General features: G+C 58.8%; 1 protein-coding gene and 1 long non-coding RNA gene across 2 annotated transcripts; one reads left to right on the forward strand and one right to left on the reverse strand.

Annotated features, from left to right (window-relative positions):
* Positions 1 to 2,529: 2,529 nt before the first annotated feature.
* Positions 2,530 to 6,084, reverse strand: GADD45B (growth arrest and DNA damage inducible beta). Its single transcript, XM_080821122.1, has 4 exons — positions 4,321 to 6,084; positions 4,110 to 4,211; positions 3,511 to 3,733; positions 2,530 to 3,254 (listed from the first exon to the last, which is right to left on the reverse strand). The coding sequence occupies exons 1-4, from the start codon at positions 4,362 to 4,364 to the stop codon at positions 3,141 to 3,143; spliced, it is 483 nt and encodes a 160-aa protein (XP_080677248.1). The 5' UTR covers positions 4,365 to 6,084; the 3' UTR covers positions 2,530 to 3,140.
* A 4,671-nt stretch (positions 6,085 to 10,755) lies between these two features.
* On the forward strand, positions 10,756 to 14,172 carry LOC308348979. Its single transcript, XR_013967405.1, has 3 exons — positions 10,756 to 11,495; positions 11,666 to 11,745; positions 12,505 to 14,172. It is a non-coding gene; the product is annotated as an uncharacterized lncRNA (long non-coding RNA).
* Positions 14,173 to 20,377: the final 6,205 nt, after the last annotated feature.

The following is a 20,377-nucleotide window of genomic DNA, read 5'->3' on the forward strand; positions in this document are numbered from 1 at the left end:
GTGCCATCTGTCTCCTCAGCCTGCGTTTTCCCCAGCGGCTGACTAGCCTGTCGGTGACAAGTCAAGACGGTGGCCAGTCTGTGGCTCCCCCTCGCTGGGCCTCATCTCTCCTGGAAACTGGACTCCGTGCTCCTGTTAAAGCACCACCACCACCACCACAGCAGCCGGGGCAGGAGCAGGCCAACCGTTGCCTCCACCCTGCGCTCGCACAGGGCAGTGCCCAGAGAGCTGGGGTCTGAATCCCAGGCCTTGGGTTCATTTCTCTCTCCCCCTCCCGGGAGGTCACGCCCCTCCCAGCCTTCATTCTTCACCTGCAAAGCAAAGGAACCAAATATCTGAGGTTGAAGTCAAACCCAGAGTGGGGAAAGGAGAGGCGCTCGAGCCCAAGACAGAAGCAAAAATCCGCCATGCCAGCCCTACCGCGATCCACAATTCCGTTCCCAAGCAAAACCGTCCTGCCCTTTCCTTGCATTGAGCTCCGAAAATATTGCTTGAAAATCGTCTTCAGTTTGCTGAGTTTGGAGCACCCGCTTTCTTAAATTTTGCGTGCAAGTCGCCCTCCTCTGAGCTGTGGTAACTCACAGGGTGGAGTAAAGAGATGATTCTAGAAAGGCATGGGGCATAGGAATAGTGCTGGGACAGCAGCGATAATGGCCAATCCTGCTATGTTCCACATGGGAAGACCTAATCTAAAAAATATTAACCTTGTCAACAGTCTAGGAGGTAGACAGCATTCTTACCCCAATTTTCGGGCAGTGGGTCGGAGGCACAGAGAGGTTAGGGGACCAGCTAAACATTACACAGTTGGGGTCCCCCCCATGCCTTGTATGTCCTCGGGGCTCAGGAGCTGGGGTCTTCCCCTACTGGACGGAGGACCTACAGACGTCACAAGCCCCTCTGGATGGCCAGAATCAAGATAAGGACAGAGAGGCCCCTGCGCACAGCGGAGCCACTAGGTTGGGGGTAAGCCTCCCCCCAGAGGAGCCAAGGCAACACCAAAAGCTGACCCTTGTCCTGGCTAGTCCTTCCCCATTAAGCCCCTCGCCCTGAGGTGGGGGGTTCCTTCAGCCTCGGCTCTCCTCCCCAGGTTCCCTCCCTCCTGGGCTCTATCTCAGGGATTCATGCTCCCCATCTCCCCTCACCCCACCTCCCACTCCGAGTCCCCTACCTCCCTCCTCACCTCCCCCTTTCCCACCCCTGCCCCACCCCGTGCAGGGGTCCTTTCCGAGACCTGGTTCTGCCTGGGTTCCTCCACACCTCGAACCCCCACACCCCAAACCCTCTCCTCTTCAAACTACCCCCTCCCTCCACTTAGCATCTCCCCCACCCTAACCTCTACGGGATCCCTTCCGTCGCTCCCCGACGCGGGTCCCCACTGAGGGCTCCATCTCGGGGTCCCCTTCCCCCCTCGGGGATCCCGTCTCCCCACTTCGTCTCTCCCCTTACTCGCACTCCCCAGGAGGAATCCCCGCCCCTCCCTCTCCTCTCCCTCTGGGACTCCCCCCTCCACCTCTCCCTCCCTCCCATCCTCCCCGGCGGGGCTCTCCCCAGCCCCGTGACTCCCGGGGGACCGCCGGGGTTTTCCTCCGGCGCCCACGTAGGGCTCCGTGGAAAGGTCACGGCCTGCGGCGCAGCCCGCCCCGTCCCCCTCCTCGCGGGGCGCAGGGACACGCTGCCGCCCAGGCGCCGCAAGCCCACCCCGCAGACCTGGGGCGGGAAGACTGAGGCGGGGCGGGGCGGGGCGGGCAGGCGCGAGCCCCGGCTCCCAGCCCCGGGGGCGGGGGAGTCACCGCGCCTGCAGCTTGGGAGAACCGGGAGGTGGCGGGTCCTGGCCGTGGCCGTACAGTTTCGGTTTAGAGGCAAAGCACAGCCCCCGGCCAAGCCCAGCTGGGCTGGGAGCACGACTTCCTTGGGTTTTTTGCTTGTCGATCTTAGTTTGGGGAAAGAAAAAATTTTTTCCTGTAGTGCAGTGAGGAAGCCTGTCCTGGGAGGGAGAACGCGAGGGTGCGGTAGAAGGCCCCTCCCTGGGGGTGTCCGGAGGAGCTCTCCCTGCAAGCCCAGCCCTGACCGGGCAGCTGCGAGCCCTGAGCCCGCCGCCGGCCGGGTACCCTCCTGACCTCCCGGGACCCGGGGCTGGTGGCGGCTGGGAGGCCGGGGGCTGCAGCCTGCTTCCCAGCGGTGCGTCTCTCTAGGCCCGGAGCTTGGGGCCGGCTCCAGCACAGCCTGAAACAGCTGTGGCACAGCAGCCAGGTTTCGTAATAAACCGGTCTTTTAATTGCTATGGGGCAGGAGGAGGGAGGATTAAAAAAAAAAAAAAAAAAAAGAGGCCAAGGTTTGTTGGCGAGGTTGGCGCCGGCTGCAGAGAGAAGAGGCACTGTTTCTGCAGGGGAAGCCGGGCTGCTGGCAGCGACTTAGGTAACACTTCCTGGTGAGCCGGCAGAGGAGGCTTGGGGGGCAGTGCTGCTGGGGCGCAGCGGGGGGCTTAGAGGTCCTGGCCTCTCTCGGAGGTGGCAAAAACACAAGAACCCAGAAACTTTAGAAGTTTATTACAAGGTCATCGTAGAAGTAAAAATATATGTATCTGTAAGCTTCCCAGCTCTCTCAGTGGTTCAAGTTAACAAGTGCAAGTAACAAAACAGATGGTCCTTGATGTTTGCAAACTGGGAGTTCACGGGCACAGAACAAGGTCAGCCCCAGCTCCCAAGTCCCGGAGTCTCGTCCTGGCAAGAGTGCAGACCCTCGCGCCCGCGAGTCCCATGCAGATGGCAGCGCCGGTCTCAAGAAGGGTGGGGACGCCGTCGGTCTCACCCCACCCCGAGTGTGGAGTCCGGGCCCTCCACTGTGGGGGAGGCCGCGGCTCCCCCACTCCAGCTGCTCTGTCGCAGAGCCTGAGCTCCAGCTTCCCCTCTCCTGCTGGCCCGGGTCCCCCTCTTCTCCTCTCACGGGGGCCGCAGCGGGCGCTGCTCCCGGCTCGCCGCCCTGGGGGCGGCTGCGTGCTCCCCTCTTCTCCGATGATTCTGCCCCCACGGTCTCACAGGTTGGGTTGTTTTGGGGGGTTGTTCTTGGGGGGGAGGGATCAAATATTTATTTTATTTTTATTTTTGGTAGCAACCCAGCAGGTTCCGATGCTGGGAAGGGTCTCAGCGCTCCTGGAGGGAGATGTAGGGGACCCACTGGTTGTTCCCTCGGCTCTCTTCGCAGTAACTGGCGACCTCCACCAGGCCGTGGCTTTTCCAGGCATCTGTGTGAGGGTTCTGCGGCGGGGGGGAAAGAGGGGTTCAGTGGGAGCCCCAGGAGTGGGCAGGGAGCATCCCTCTCCCAGGGCCCCTCTGGGGAAAACAGGCCAGCTCAAAATAGCTCCCCCCGGGAAGGAGGGCCGGCTGGGGCTGCCCACGGGACGTTCCGATCGTGGCTGAGCGCTGAGCTGGTGCGAGGCCGGCCAGCTCAACTTTGTTGACAAACAGACCCAGGTGCCTGGGCAGGGTGGGGCAGGTCCCAGGCCCGACTCACCGTGACCAGCAGGCAGTGCAGGTCTCGGGGCTCGGTGGTGCCCTGGGTCTCCGCTGGCTCGCCCAGCAGCTGGGCCAAACGCTGCATGCCTGACACCCGGACGATGTTAATGTCGTTGTCACAGCAAAAGGACTGGATGAGCGTGAAGTGGATCTGCAGGGCGATGTCATCCTCCTCCTCCTCATCAATGGCCAGAAGGCACAGGACCACACTGTCAGGGTCCCTAAGGGGCCAGAGGAAGGAGACGGGTCAGCTGGGGGCTGAGGAAAGGCCACTGTGCGCAAGGGAGTTTCGAAAAGCAAAGAGAAACCGAAGACGCCTAAGGGATCGCGTGTGCATGCACGGGAAGGCGAGGGGGGGAGATGCACGTTTCGGGATATCTGGTGGGGGGAGCGCAGGAGCAAATCTGGTGGTGGGCACTTGCAAACGCTGCAGTCAGGATACTGCAGCCCACCTCTCAAAGCAAGCGCAGAGGACCTCGCTCCACAGCGGGTCGCGTGGGGAAATCCTAGCCCTGCGCGAGAGAGGGGTGCAGCAGGGGAGTGCAGAGCGGAGGGGGTCCCCACCCGCGCCCAGTCCGCGGACGGTGTGTGACTCACACATTCATCAACTTGGCTGACTCGTACACCCCCACGGTGAGGCGGTCCTGGCACTGCGCGGCCACCAGCAGCTCCTCCACCGCGGCGCTCACGGTCTGCATCCTGGGGTCAGGAGAGAAGGGGGGTCAGCGCTCCGCCGGGCCGGCCACCGATCGATCGGGACCCCGCCCGGCCTGGCTGACCTCAGGGGGCCACAGCCCGGGCTACTTACTTCTGCGCCGCGTTGTCGCACGCCACGAGCTCTTCCAACGTCATGTTGCAGTTATAATCCACAGTGGAAAGCAGCTCAGACAGTCCCAAGCGAGAAAATGCAAAATCCGAGGCCGCAAAGCCCAAAACCTTCCCACGGAGCCCGCGCGCTCGTTCAAGACCCTCGGAAGGCAGCGAAATCCTCCCCCAAAGAAGGGGGCGAAAAAGGCAAAATCCTCAGCAAGAGTAATCCGCACGGCCGCGGGGAGACGGATCGCGTCCACGGCTTCAGCGATCTGAGCCTGCGGCCGCCGGCGCGCACTTTTATGGACTCGTGGCCAGAGGCGTGGCCTCGGCGGCGCGTCCGCCCCTCCTATTGGCGAGCCAACAAAGGCGAGAGAAAGGCCCGCTGCGGTTGGCCGACGCGCGGAGGGGGCGGAGCGCCGCGCGGGGGGCGCCCACGTGGGGGCGAGAGCCAGGAGGAGGGCGCGGGGGGGCGGCGGGGAGCGTGAGTGCCAGAAAAGAAAAAAAAAAAGCAGAAGTTTTCCTCCTGATTTCCCGGCAGCTGCACCGCGTTTCGGGGCGCGCGCGGGATTTCCAGCGCGCAAGGCCGGCGCAGACTCTCGGGGGAGGGGTGCCTGGAATCCCCTCCTGGTCCCGGGAGAGTCCCCGGCCCGCGCCTTTCCCAAGTTCTGCTGAGGGCCTGCAGGAGGAGGCGGCCCAGGGTGCAGTCCGATCCCTCCCAGGCGGTGTGTGTGCGGGGGAGGGGGTGGCTGACTGCGGGGACCCCAGACCCTGAGTGACTTAACCTCTCAGGCACCCTGTGTCCCAACCTAATGGCCCCGCAACGCCGGCCTCACCGGTTTGGAGGGAGCGTTAAGTGCAGTAAAAGGAACCCAGTAAGTGATCGATAGACGGCGGCGGTCGCAGGAGGCCGCTTCGAGGCCCCCCAAAACTGCGAGCTGCGAAGGCGGCCTCTGTGTCACCTGCCCCATGAGAATGCATCCCGGCCGCATGGCGTTGCAGGAAGCATGAAATAAAATGAGGGGTACACAGTAAGCGTTCAATAAATGTCGGCCGGCGGTAGCGGCTGCCGCGTCGAGCTCCGCAGAAGTAAGGGCTGCACAGCCCCAGGCGCTCTAGGGACCAGACGGTCGCCCCCTCCTCACCCCCCGCGAGTTTCAGGGTGGGGCGCGCGTGGGAGGCGCAGGTGGCCGGGCCGCGGCCGGCCCCGCGCCCCCTGGCGGCGACTCGCGCTTCACCCTCGGACCGGCCTCCGCACCTGACCGCGCAGAGACGCCGGCGGCGGAGGAGGCCCGGGCCGGACGGTTCGTGCGGGCGCTGCACGCGGCCACATGGCGTCCGCTGGCAGGGACGGTGGCCGCTCTTACCCCTCCTTCCGGAGTGGACGCTGGTATGCACCGAGCCGGTGCCGCGCACCGGGCTCCCGGCATCACGGTTCGTTTCTTTGTCAAACACCCGAGAAGCAGGGTCCATACTTATCCGCATTAGACAAAAGGGGAAACTGAGGCTTCGGAGACCACCACGCCCCCAAGCCACTGGCCAGTTGGCGTTGAAGCCGCACGTGTGCGACAAGCACGGCCGCACTCAGGGGCCGCCGGCCTCCCGGTCTCCCCGGGAAGGCAGTTCACGAGCCCGGCGGGCAGGACAGCGTGGGACTGCCTCCCACGGGCGATCGGGGGCTCCCGGGTGACTCACCGCTGCGCCCCCTCCCCCGCCAGCCTGGGGTCTGGCCTCAGCCCCGCGGCTCGGTTCCCCCGACTCCCCGGCCCGCGGTCCGGCTGACGCATCGCGCCGCCTCCGCGCCGCCCACCGTGGGGGCGCGAAATGTCCCGGGCGCCGAGAGGCGTTCCGGCGCCACCTGGTGGCCACACGCGGTCTCTGCGCCCGGCGCGCCGGAAGGGACGGACGGGGGAGGGGGGAGGGGAGGGGAGGAGCGGGAGAAGAATCAGGAGTGACAGCTGCAGGATTTTGGATACACAGTATCTTCCACGTGCAACACCTGACTTCGCAGACGCCGTGTCTTCTAAAACGGAAAAGACCGACTACCGCTCGGGGGCGTCTGGCTTAGCGTTCACTGCGGTTGTTCGCACACGTGCCATTCGGCGGCGATCAGTCTGTCCTCCCCGCGGCGAAACCGTCATCGCTGGGTCACCCCAGACCCTGTACCCACTCAGCAGGAACCCAGACCCTGGCACCCACCACTCCGTGGGCTTGCCTGTTTTAGGGGCCTCCTGTAAATGGAATCGGACCGTGTGTCCTTCTGTGTCTGGCTCGTTTCACGGAGCACGAGTCCTCAAGGTTCATCTACGTTGTAGCAGGTGTCAGGATTTCCTTCCTTTTTTCTTTTTCTTTTCTTTTTAGTAAGCTCTAGCCCCAGGTGGGGTTGGACTCACCACCCCAAGATCAAGAGTCATATGTTCTATGAACTGAGCCATCCAGGTGCCCCAGGATATCCTTACTTTCTTTTTTAAGACTTTATTTATTTACTTATTTATTAGAATGAGAGAGAGAGCAAGCACAAGCAGGGGGACGATCAGAGGGAGAGGGACGAGGAGACCCCACACTCAGGGAGACTCTGACAGGGGGGTTAATCCAATGAGCATCAGTGAAATCAAGAGTTGGCCGCTGGACCAGCTGAGCCTCCCAGGCGCCCCTGAACGCTGGGTGATATTGCAGGGTCTGGTCCGACCACGGTTTGCTTATCCATTCATCCACGGATGGACACTTGAGTTGCTTCCGCCTTTTGGCTGTTCTGGATGCCTGATGTCATCAGTAAAGTCTTTTTTTTTTTTTTAAGATTTTATTTATTTATTTGACAGACAGAGGTCACAAGGAGGCAGAGAGGCAGACAGAGAGAGGAGGAAGCAGGCTCCCCGCGGAGCAGAGAGCCCGATGCGGAACTTGATCCCAGGACCCCGCGATCATGACCTGAGCCGAAGGCAGAGGCTTTAACCCACCGAGGCACCCAGGCGCCCCTGCCATCAGTAAAATCTTAATGGAACCAGGACATGGGATTGGGGTAAGGAAACTGGGGCACTTGCCTCAGGCACAACTTTTAAGGGAATGACACAAAACTCAGTCATCAAGATCAACAGTATTCTAAAGCAGTATTCTTTAGAAAATCAAAAGAGGTGCAAAATAAAACCCCCACCTGTGGGAGACAGAATATCAAGATTTTAAATATCCAGTAGGGCAGGGACTGGGGGCAGGGCAGGGAAGTGAGCTGTGCAAGTACAACGTCAGATCCTCTGTTTATTTATAATTTTCCTTTTTTTGTTTACCATAGTTTTTTTGGCACTGATTTTGATTTTTTTAAATATGTATCTTGGGGGCGCCTGGGTGGCTCAGTGGGTTAAAGCCTCTGCCTTCGGCTCAGGTCGTGATCCCAGGGTCCTGGGGTCGAGCCCCGCATCAGGCTCTCTGCTCAGCGGGGAGCCTGCTTCCTCCTCTCTCTCTGCCTGCCTCTCTGCCTACTTGTGATTTCTCTGTCTGTCAAATAAATAAATAAAATCTTAAAAAAAAAAAAAAAGAATCAGTGGCCAGGGCGCCTGCGTGGCTCAGCGGGTTAAAGCCTCTGCCTTCCGCCTGGGTCATGATCTCAGGGTCCTGGGATCGAGCCCCGCATCGGGCTCTCTGCTCAGCGGGGAGCCTGCTTCCTCCTCTCTCTCTGCCTGCCTCTCTGCCTACTTCTGCCTACTTGTGATTTCTCTCTCTGTCAAATAAATAAATAATCTTTAAAATATGTATCTTGGGGCACCTGGGTGGCTCAGTGGGTTAAAACCTCTGCCTTCAGCTCAGGTCGTGATCCCAGGGTCCTGGGATCGAGCCCCGAGTTGGGCTCCCTGCTCAGCGGGGAGCCTGCTTCCTCCTCTCTCTCTGCCTACTTGTGATCTCTGTCTGTCAAATAAATAAATAAAATCTTTAAAAAATAAAAAAAATAAAATATGTATCTTGATGATGGAGTTTTGGGTGCCCCCTTAAATTTTGTTCCCAAGACAAGTGGCTCACTCACTGTACCTTAGACCCAGGCCTTGAAGACGTCCCTCTCTGCACCAAGAAGAGCTGACTGCGTCTGTTGGGGGTGAGACCACAGCACCCCCGTGGGGGAATACGTGAGCCCGGGGACTTCCCCAGCAAGGGAAATGGGCATGTCCATTCCCACCTCAAAAATGAGACCCTTTGGGGTGCCTGGGTGGCTCAGTGGTTGGGCATCTGCCTTGAACTCAGGTCATGATCCCAGGGTCCTGGGATCGAGCCCCATGTCAGGCTCCCTGCTTGGCAGGAAGCCCACTTCTCCCTCTGGCGCTCCCCCTGCTTGTGTGCTCTCTCTCTCTGTGTCTTTCCCTGTCAAATAAATAAATAAAATCTTTATTTATTTATTTATTTTAAAAAAAAACTTATTTATTTATTTGACAGACAGGGATCACAAGCAGGCAGAGAGGCAGCCAGAGAGAGAGAGAGAAGGAAGCAGGCTCCCCGCCGAGCAGAGAGCCCGATGCGGGGCTCGATCCCAGGACCCTAAGGTCATGACCTGAGCTGAAGGCAGAGGCTTAACCCACGGAGCCACCCAGGCGCCCAATAAAATCTTTTTTTTTTTAAAGTGAGACCCTTAAAAAAAATGAGACTCTTTGTCTCAAGAATCAATAAATGCAACCACATTTTTTTAAAGCAGTTAATTCTTTTTTTTTTTTTAAGATTTTATCCATTTATTTGACACAGAGAGAGAGATCACAAGTAGGCAGAGAGGCAGGCAGAGAGAGGGGGGGAAGCAAGCTCCCTGTTGAGCAGAGAGCCTGATGTGGGGCTCGATCCCAGGACCCTGAGATCATGACCCTAGCCGAAGGGTCAGGGGCCGAAGCCCTCTGAGCCACCCAGGTGCCCTTGCAACCACATTTTTAAAAGATTTTATGTATTTACTTGACAGAGAGAGAGAGAGAGCACAAGCAGAGGGAGCAGCAGGCAGAGGGAGAAGCAGGCTCCCTGCTGAGCTGGGAACCCCAGGACCCTGGGATCACGACCTGAGCCCAAGGCAGATGCTTAACCAACTGAGCCATCCACGCACCCCGGAGCTCCATTTTTTGTAATGTTGCATTGGGTTGAAGGTACTAATAAGACCGAACTTTTATCAGGTGGTTACTACGTGCTGGGCATTTGGTAAGCAGTCTCTCTTCTGGGGGCTCACTCCGAGTTCCCTCCCCGCTAAGTGGCACTTAGCAGCTGGGCCACGTTCACAGAGGAAGGAATAGAGACTTGGGAAGACAGTGTTATTCGTTCAAGGGCACAGAGCTCAGAGTTCCCTGAGGGTATCTCTAGATACTCCAAATATCCCAAGACCCCAGGGGTTAGGACTGGATGTTTGGAGCCTAGAGGGAAAGGACAGGGAGCGGTGGGGGGCACAAGGGAATGGAGGAAACCAGACCGGGAAGGAGACGAAACAACCTGAGTGGGAAGGATGAGTGGGTGTTTTCCTGGTGAGGATACAGCCTGGCCTTTCAGGAAGAGGCTGGTTCCTAGCAAGAGTCTGGACGTGGATTCTTTGAAGCTCTGCTTTGCTCTGGCTAAGAGGGCAGGCCCTAGGGGGGCAGAGAGCGATAACATTCTGGGGTGCAAAATTTAAGGGAGCGACAAAAAGCTCAGTCACCAAGATGGGTCATCTTCTCTTCTCTCATTTTAAAAATTGAGATCGAATTCTCGTACCATCAAACTCGCCCTCTTCCAGCGTCCAGTTCAGTGGGTTTTGCACAGTGAAAAGCTCGAACGGCTGTCACCGCTGGCCCAGAATGAGATAAACGTTTCAATACGATAGTTTGACTCCAACGGCCGCTCCCCGAAGTCCCGGCTGGAGGATGGTAAAATCCCGCGCCAAGGCAGGATCATTTACGGGAGGCCCAGCCAAAAGGGAAAAATCAGTATGATTGATCTGCCCTGATTGAAAATTTTGATTCCATGTATCCATGGATTTCTTTTTTTTTTATTTGCTTTACTTTCTTAAAAGCATCAAAATCTCACTCCTCATCCTGAGTTTCTGCTTCCGCCAGGTCCAGGCCCTGCTTCTTGGGACCCCACCTTTAAACCCTCCCTCACCTCCCCCTACCCCCAACCCCCGCCCCGTGAAAATCTGGGAGCCAGGGGGTTGCTCTTAGTGGATGAAGGAACAAAGCAAGGAGGTTGGGGGAGGGGGGGTCAGCCTGCTGGGGGGGGGGAATCCAGGCTCGAATGCCCCAGGAGGGAAGGCGGGCCTGGGGTGGATGTGGGGACAGGGGTGCCGCCTGGAGGCCCCCATCATTACAGGAGGTGTTAGGGTTCCCTGCACTGAGGCCCAGACCTCCCGTGGGGCGGCACTTGGAGGCGGGGCTTCGGGGGGGCGGTCCTGGGGGTGGAGCCCCGCGGTGGATTAGTGGCCTTATAAGGAGAGGAAGCGAGATCGGCACTTTCCGTACCGTGGGAGGGCGTGGTGAGAAGGTGGGGACTGCAGGGGTGAGCCCTACCCCGCCCGGGGCCTAATGCCCCCACTGCCAACTTCCAGGACCTCGAGCGACTGTGGCTCAAGCCCCCCAGCCTACGGGGTTTGGTTACGGTGTCCTGCGCTGAGCCGGAGGGGGTGTGAGGGGCGTGGGGGATGGACAGAGCCTCCCAGCAGCAGATGCAAGGGGCGGGGCGGCCACGGAGGCTGCTGGTTGCTTGGCCTCGAATCCCAGCCTTCTCCCGTCCAGCTGTGGGAGCCTGGGGCCGCCATTCCCCTGCTCCCCTCCCGTGCCTCGGTTTCCCTCTCTGCTAACGGATATCATAGCATTACCCAGGATTGCTCCGCGCACCGAGCGAGTTCCTTCTGGCCCACACTTAGAAGAAGGCTCTTTGAGCGGCAACTTCCTCTCAGCGGGGTGCTTTCTAACGTTTAGGCACCGATTGGAGGTCCAAGGGATGCTGATATGGTGCTGGGGGTGGGCAGCCCACTTTGGGTGAAGAGGTCAGGGGAGATGACACTTGAGCTGAGACCTGAGTGACGTAAAGAAGCCAGGCTGGGGAAGCATGAAGCAAGAGTGCTCCTGGCACAACACGTGCAAAGGTCCTGAGGTGGGACTGCGCCTGGAATGTTTGAGGAGCCCCCAGGAGGCCCAGGTGGCTGGAGCAGAGTTAGTGAGGAGTGGAGGTGGGGGAGATGCGATCAGAGAGGTGAGCCTTGGGATCTGCAGTGGGGGCGGGGGTGGGGCATCTGGATGAGCCAGGAAGTCTCCGCAAGTTTGAAGGAGAAGAGCCGGCCTCTGACATCATGGGGTTTTGTGTGTCTTTTTGTTGTTGTTTTTTTTGTTTTGTTTTGTTTTGTTTTGTTTTGTTTTTTGCAGAGATGAACAAGACGTGATTCCTGTCCCTAAGGAGAGGCTTCCGGGTGGATGTGAGTCACCCTCTGAAGCTGGAGATGTTGGTAAGACAGGATGGGCTGCAGGGAGGTGGGGTTGATCCCGCAGGTGGTGGAGGTGACAAGAGCAGAGGTCAGGAGGTGAGGAGGCCAGGCAGGTTTGGGGACTGCTGAGGAGGAGGGAGGGCGGGGTGGGGGAGGGGTGGGCTGGCTGGCAGCAGGTGGCCTGGATGCCTGCCAGTGACGACATCCTAGGGAGGGGTGGAGGGGGCTCTGCTCTGAGGTCACACTCACCTGGATCGAACCCCATCTGCACCCCTGTTGTGTCCTTGACTTGAGGACTTAGCCTCTAACTCCTTTTCGGGGAAAGATCCGGCCAGTGAAAGGGTTGCAAGAAAGGACGGCCTAGAAGATGTGTGGCACACGGGAAGCCCTCCTCGTACCCCTGCCCTGCCCTGCCGGGGTGACCTGGCAATCCACCGGCGGCCACCCTCTCCCTCCCCAGACTCCCATGTCCCCCAGCTGGCCCCCTGCTGCTGCGCTCAGGTCCCTCCTCTGGTCGCCCTCCCCAGATGAAGCACCACCGGGAACCCTTCCTGCTGCCCTTTGAATGTGCCCAACGTGGTCTTGCAGCCAGACCTTTGCCTGTTCCTCTCCCTGGAACACCCTTCCAGCCCCGGGTCATCTTTCCCTGCCCCCCTCTCAGCGGGACTTCCCCTGACCCCCCAAGGTGTTTCACACACCCCTCCCCGGCACATTCCATGGCCCCCTTTTCTCTTCGTAGCAGTTAGTGCCCTGGAACACGCTATGTGTCTTCCTTTCCAGACGTCGTTGTTACCGCGCCCTAACGTGGGCTCCGCGCACAGCAGGTGCTCAGTGAAGCTGTGCTGGTTGCACGACTGAAGGGGTCCGGTCACGACTGAAGGGGTCCGGTCACTACTGAAGGGGTCCGGTCACGACTGAAGGGGTCCGGTCACTACTGAAGGGGTCCGGTCACGACTGAAGGGGTCCGGTCACTACTGAAGGGGTCCGGTCACGACTGAAGGGGTCCGGTCACGACTGAAGGGGTCCGGTCACGACTGAAGGGGTCCGGTCACGACTGAAGGGGTCCGGTCACGACTGAAGGGGTCCGGTCACTACTGAAGGGAGCAGTGAGATGTCATGGCCCGCGCAGAGGTCTCACAGGACCGCAGACCAACCGAGACCATCACCGACGTTGCCTCATTGGCTGGACGGCTGGTACTTCCCCGGTGCTTAGCCAATCGCTTGGCTGGAGGGCACAGTCCCCAGAGACCTCCCCCAACTCGGACCCCAGAGGCGAGCGGGGGTGGGGGTGGGGATGGGCCGTGACCCCCAGAACCGCGGGGAGCCTCGGAAGAGTGCCGGATTCACACCCCTAGTGTAGCCGTCTCTGGGGCGCCACGAGCAAATACACTGTCCTGGGCAGCTTCAAAGGACAGGGGTCCACTCTCTCCGCATTGTGGAGAGCAGAGGTCCAAGGTCAAGGTGGCCGCTGGACTGTGGAAGTTCCCAGGGAGAATCTGTCCTGGGCCCCTCTGGTGGTACTGGTTCTCCTTGGCTCACAGACGCCAGGCTCCCACCTGCCTCTGTCTGGACCTGCACTTCTCCCTGAGTGCCTCTGTGTCTTCACAAGGACCCCAGCCGCCGGCCTCGGGGCCCACTCGAATCCCAGTGACCTCCTCTTAATTTAACCAATTGTATCTGCAAAGACCCTATTCCCAAACGAGGTCCCACTCATGCGTTCCGAGTGGGCAGGAGTTTGCGGTGGGGAGACACCATTTGCTCCAACACCCAGCGAAGATTCGGGGCTCGGAGGCTGGAGGAGAGCCAGACGCGCAGACAGGCCGGGTGGGGTGGGGGCCCCTCCGCTCCCGGGCCCGCAGCCGCAGCCGCTACCTCCTCAGCTCCAGCTCCAGGACAGATCTCAAATCCTTCCCTTCCCTCCGGCCTCCGGGGGCACCACCCACGAGCCTGCTCCTAACATTTGTGGGACCCAGAGCAAGAATTCGGGGGAGGGACACCCAAAACCCACCTCTCAGGGTTCAAAAGCCTGTGCGCCAAATAACAAAATGCCACCCGAGCGTGTTCTGTCCTCCCATCGGGACAGACGCTCCTGGGGATGAGAGACGCGTGTCGGGACCGTCAGCTTCACGGTCACGGGGACGGTTACAATAGGAAACACAGGTGATAACCAGTGCTGGTGACGATGTGGAGACATTGGGACCCTCGCACACACATGCGCTGGTAGGAACGTGAAGTAGCGCAGCCACCGTGGAAAAGTCTGGTAGGGACGCCTGGGGGGCTCAGTGGGTTAAGCCTCTACCTTCGGCTCAGGTCATGGTCCCAGGGTCCTGGGATCGAGCCCCGCATCGGGCTCTCTGCTCAGCGGGGAGCCTGCTTCCCCCTCTCTCTCTGCCTGCCTCTCCGCCTGCTTGTGATCGCTCTCTGTCAAATGAATGAATAAAATCCTTTAAAAAAAGAAAAGTAAAGTCTGGTAGCTCCTGCAACGGGTGAGTGTGGAAAGACCATCTGGCCTGACCAGTCCACCCTGGAGAGCTGAGAGCCGTGTCTGCGCAAAAGCCTACTTACGAGTGTTAATAGCAGCGCCGTTTGTGATGTCCAAAACGGGGAATCAACCCAGATGTCCATCAGCTGATGACGGATGAAAACGTCGTCATTCACCCACACCCCAGAATTCAGTCACCTGCGAACAGGGGCGAGGCGTTCATGTGCTGCCCCGAGGACAGACCCCGAGCCCACGATGCTGGGGGAGGGAACTGACAGGAGGCCACACAGGGTGTGAGTCCACGCGTGTGACACGCTCAGACCAGGCTCCTCCACGGATGGGAAGGGGGCTTGTGGGGGCCGGGGGCTGGGGAAAGGGAAGGAATGGGGCCTCTTTTGGGGGTGATGGAATGTTCGAACGTTGATTGTGGTGAATATAGTACAGCTGTGAATATGGGGAAAAAAATCCAACCACTGAACTGTGCCCTTGAGGGTGTGAATTGTATGGTATGTTAATTATATCTCAATAAAGTCGTTAGGAAAAAAGGAAAACCCAGCCACAGTGCCTGGACATTCGTCCCGTTGGCGGACCCCATTTTCCTCTCCCCTTCAGCACATCTGGGCGGCATCTGTGACTCACTGGCCGATGGGGCATGAGCGAAGGGGCCCTGCCCGTGGCAGGCCTAACTTTCAAGAGGCCTGGAGCTCCTGTCCGGTTCTCGGGGAGTCCTGGGATCCCACCTAAGAAGTCCCACTGGCTGCAGCCCCGGGGACGTGTGACCACACAGAAGGGGAGAGAGGCCGCCTGAGGCTCCAGCCCAGCCCGCCTGCGAGTTAGACGCCACCGAGGACTCCCGTCACCCCCGCGTGGGGCAGGAGAACCACTCGGCTGAGCCGCATTCCCGGCTCCCAGAACTGTGAGCGGTAATAAAAGTCTGGGGGCCGCTGGTTACACGGAGACAGCCCAGGACTCACCCTTTCAAACCTTCCTGGCAAGGCTGCTTCACAGTTAAAGCTCTTCATTCCTCGCGGCTCTGCCCGGACCCGGGGGCGTGGAGAGAGCCAGCCCTGGGTCCCCGCCGCCTGCCTCCGTTTCTCTCCCGGCAGTTTGTTCGCTGTGAGAAGGGTCCTCGCCTGCACACGGTGGCAGCTCAGCGCACGCATCCTCTCCCTCTCCCCCAACCAAAAGCCAGCCAGCTGCCCTTTACCACCTGAGTCCGGGGAGTGTGCCCTTGGCAGGCGGCCCGAGAGGGTGAGATCCGCCTGGTGCTGGAAACAGGTGATTCTGAGCCCTGGGTATTGGGGTGAAGTCTAGAAGAAGAGGTGTAGGGAGAGGTCCAGAAAGGGACACAGGCCAGGTCTAACTGCCCCAGCAACCGGGTCGCTGCAGGCCCTTCCCCGGGGGCTTCCCCAACCTCTGCGTCACCTGCGCCGGTGGCGAGTAGCTGTGTGTGGCTACTGAGCCCTTAAAATATGACTGGTGTGACTGAGAAACGTCTTTTTTTTTTTAAGTTTCTTTTTTTTTTTTTTTAAAGAATTTGCTTCTTTTATTTTATTTATTTGACAGAGATCACAAGTAGGCAGAGAGGCAGAGAGAGAGGAGGAAGCAGGCTCCCCACAGAGCAGAGAGCCCGATGCAGGGCTCGATCCCAGGACCCTGGGACCATGACCCGAGCCAAAGGCAGAGGCTTTAACCCACGGAGCCACCCAGGCACCCCTAAGTTTCATTTTTTTAAGTAACTCTACACCCAACATAGCTCAAATGCACTACCCGGAGATCAAGAGTCGCATGTTCTCCCAACTGAGCCGGACAGCCATCCTGAAACCAAATTTTATCTTATTTATTTTAAAATATTTTATTTACTTTTATTTTATTTATTTATTTTTAAAAACATACATCCCAATTTATTTTTAAAGATTTTTGTTTGTTTGTTTGTTTGACAACAGAGATCACAAGGAGGCAGAGAGGCAGACACTTAACCTACTGAGCCACCCAGGTGCCCCTATTCTTTTTTTGTTTTAATTGACATATAATTCACATATAACCATTGTGTAACCTTAAGGTGTACAATGTGTGCTGATTTGATACATTTAAATATCGCCATGTGATTAGCACCGTAGTTTACTTAGCACCTCTGTGAGGTCACGTGATTATCATTTCTCTTTTGTGGTAGGATAGTCTGTTTCTACTGGGACCACATTGCTCTGCATAGCAGTCCCAAGGAGGCTTTTTCTTTTTTATTTATTTATTTTTCATTTTTGAAAGATGAAATCTATCAAACACAGAACCACCATCTATAACTCATATGTTCGGCATATAGAATAGAACCTTCACAACCAGCAGGCTTACAAAATCGAATGTGACCAGAAGCCCCACCATCTCTACCTGTCCACACGGGCCACCAGCTCCGTCACCAGACAAAACCGCTGTGTCCGCTTTTCCTTTCAATTCTACTGCATTTGTAGGACCGCTAAATGACACATCTGCCGGGTCAGCCAGGTTTGGAATTCTTATAAACATGGTAGAGGGGCGCCTGGGTGGCTCAGTGGGTTGGAGCCTCTGCCTTCGGCTCAGGTCATGATCTCAGGGTCCTGGGATCGAGCCCCGCATCGGGCTCTCTGCTCAGTGGGGAGCCTGCTTCCTTCTCTCTCTCTCTCTCTGGCTGCCTCTCTGCCTACCTGTGTTCTCTGTCTGTCAAATAAATAAATAAAATCTTTTAAAAAAAACCACATGGTAGAATAGTGTTGGATTTCTTCTGCACTTTGCTTTCTTTGCACAATCTTACGTCTGGGGGGGTCATTCTGTGGATGGGTGTTCCCCGAGGCACATTCCTCTTCACTGCTGTAGAATATTTCACGGCGTAAAAATACAGAGAGCTGTGGGTCCATTGTTTGATGGATATTTGGGTTGTTTTTGGTTTTTGGTTCCCTATTACGACAAGAAGTGAGGGTTTCAAAACCCAAACGAGATCCTCTGTCATGGGATGAGGACTTGAGACAGCCCTCGGACAATAGCCTGTAAGACCCTGACACTCTTGGGCCTATAGTCTGCAAGGACTCGAATCCTTCCATCAACAGTGTGAACCAGCTGGAAGGGAATTTTTGTGAAGTCCCGGCCAGAGGACCCAGCTAAGCTGCATTCGGATTCCTGAGCCCTGGAAACGGAGAGAAGAATTGGGAGTTGCTTTAAGTGTCTCACTTGGGACTACCTGTTACGCAGCAGTAGCTAGCTACTACGCCAATGTCTGATTACGTGTTCATCTCCCTCTTTAATACCTGTCCCTGAAGCCACTTAAAAGCGTCAAGCTGAACAAAAATAAAATGGCTGCACTACGCGTCGGTGAAGCTTGATTTTAAAGTAAGCTCTTCCTCTCTTCTGCAAACCTCCCCTCCTCCCTTCTTATCCTTCTGTTTCAGGAACCCAGAAGCGCCACGAAAACGGCTGATAGCACAAACCCCATTCCTGCTGCAACGGGCTAGATCCTATGCTTCCCTGCGAAACGCCCCAGCGCCTTCCTTGGGGAGGGCCCAAGGTTTCTGAAGGCTGCCGCCCGCCGTAGCCTCCTTTGCCGGGCACCGCGATAAAGTTATTGTCCCTCTTTATTCCACACTCCTGGCTTAGTATTATTACGGTGGCCCGAAGCCCCGAGGTTGATTTTGGACCTCTCCACCTGCTGGAAGTTCTCCCCGGTGCCCTGACCTGCAGGCCTAGACTCAGGGCTGGCCTGGTCCCTGTCCATGGGAGGCTTTCTCTCCACACGGTCAGACCAGAAGGTTGATCTCCTCCTTCTCTCTGAGTCCTGGCTTAAATGTCAGCTTCTCCAAGACAAAGCCCAGCCTTCTGCAGAGGGACCCACCCCATTTTAAAACGCATCCCCACAGACCGCCCTGGCCCCCAACCCCCTTCACCTGGTTTCCCCCCATTTCCCGTCTTCCCATACTGCACGTCATTTGCTTATTTGTGCTGTGTGTGTCCGTGTCCTGCCTCTCAGCTCCCCCGTGCCCCGTGCCCCCTGCCCCCGAGCAGGGATCTTTGTTGGGGCCGAACTGCCCCAGCGGGAGCAGTGCGCCAGTGTCCGTCCCTGTCTCTGATGCCGGCCGCTCCCTAAACCCACGGCTGCCTGCCGGCCTCAGCGACCCCCTTCCCGCCCGGATTCCACCTGCGATTATGGGTTCCAGCCCCCCAGGTCCCCGAAGCCGGCTCCTAGACTCCAGGGTTAGCGCAGGGCTCTGGAACCAGGGGTCCGGAGCCCCAGTCCCCTCCGGGCTCGGGAATAACCTAACCTAACCTAACCACCTCCGTCCAACGGCGGCCGCTGGCTCCGGCGTCCGGCCCTTCCCCGGGCTCCGGAATCCCGGCCCCACAGATCCAGGCTCCGGAATTCAGGATCCGGGTTCCCGAGCCGGGCCCGCAGCCAGCGGCAGCCGTTGGACGGAGGTTTTTGAAAGATGTGGCGCCAAACCCTGCGCGGGGCGAGCGCGGCGGCGGGAGGGGCGCGGAGCGAACGGCGGGGACGGGGCCTGGCGGGCTGCACGGTGCGGGCGCGGACCCTCCTACCCCGCACCCGCACCGCCGTCCCCAGAGCAGACAGTCATCAACTCTCTTGCGCCCCGGGGCCGGCGGGTAGGGGGTTCGCGTCCCGCCTGCGCCCCGCCCCGCCCCGCCCCGCCGGGGGTCCCGTGCCTTAGTTTCCCCCGCCGGCCTTGCCCCGGAGCGTCCTGCTGCGTGCCTGGCGGGGGCAGCCGGCGCAGGGGACAGCCCAGCCTCGCGGGGCGGCGGGAGGGGGAGCCCGGGCCTCCGGCTCCGCAGAGGAGGGGGGCGGGAGCCTGGCAGCCGCGGTCCCCGCCCCGCCCGTCCAGCGCCAAAATTTGAAAATTGCGGTGACCTCCCAAACCGCGCGGGGAAGGGGGAGCCCAGGGCCCCACCCACGGGAAGCGCAGGGCTTTCTGGGACTTGGAGTCCTGGCCCCGGGGGTCCCGCGTGTGTGGGGGGTGCTCCCGGCACCCGAGCCCAGCCCAGCGCCGAGGGGTCGGGGTGGGGAGTAGGGGCCAGACTCGTTTTACAGACGCGAGGGCTGAGGCCCAGGCCTGTCCGTGCAGCCCGTGCCGCCGGGAGGGGACTGGCCTCCTGGCCCGGGAAAGACCCGGAGGCGAAGTTTCCCTGGAGGCCAAGAGGGGCGACAGCCGTTCGCGGCGGGGTGGGACCCTGCAGGGCCCTGAGCGGGGGTGGGGGTGGGGGTGGGGGGGTGGGGCAGGGCGGCCAGGGCTCTGGGCAGCGGTCAGCGGAGCTCTGGTGAGGAGGGGGCTGCAGCTAGGTCTGGGGCGGGGAGCGTTGGCAAGGTGACCCCATGCCACCCACGAACCTCAGTCACTTTCCTCCTGCTCGGGCCCTGCCCCCTGCTGTATCACGGATTCATTCTCCGCTTTAAATGTCCTCGCGCCCCACATCCTACCCACCGTCTCCTCTGTGTGATGAAGGCACAGGCACCGATACCGGGTTTCAAGCGCAAGGTCACTTTTGAGAAGGCAGCACAGTGACAGTCTAGCTGGGGACCGTTCCTGCCTGGGTTCTAAGGTGGGGCCCTTGGCTTCTGGTGAGAGGGGAATACAGAGTGAGTTTCAGGTGTTGAAGACAGGTGAGCATCCCGGCCCTCCAAAAGCTGGAAGGGCCACTCACGTTCTCCGTGTGACATTTGCAGGAGTCCCCAAGAGAGGCTGTTGAGGGGAAGGAAGTGGTTCTCCACTGGGGGCGATGACAGGGGGAAGTGACTAGACATTTGGTTATTCGGACTGGAGTGGGGCAGTGGTGCTGCTGGCATCAGGTGGAAGGCTGGGGCGCCCAGAGGTGGTCCTCCACATCCTGCCCCGCCGCAGAGAACAACGGGGCCCCAGGGCCGGGCCGAGCGCCGAGACCCGCCCTATAGATTCCCCTCCACCGCCGGACTTCTTAATTAAGTGGGATCGGGTAGTATGTGGCCCTTTGTGCCTGGCTTCTTTCAGTGAGGTGTTTCTTTTCTTTTCTTAAATTGAGGTGTCATTGACATGTAACGTTGTGGAAGTTGCAGGTGTACGACCTACTGATCTGATGTTTGTGTACATTGTTGAAATGATCACAGTAGGTGTGGTTGGTATCCGTCAACACACATAGTTACTTTCCGATCTACAATACAGT

Source organism: Martes martes (genome assembly GCF_963455335.1).
Source record: "Martes martes genome assembly, chromosome: 1".
In the NCBI taxonomy this organism is placed as follows: Eukaryota; Metazoa; Chordata; class Mammalia; order Carnivora; family Mustelidae; genus Martes; species Martes martes.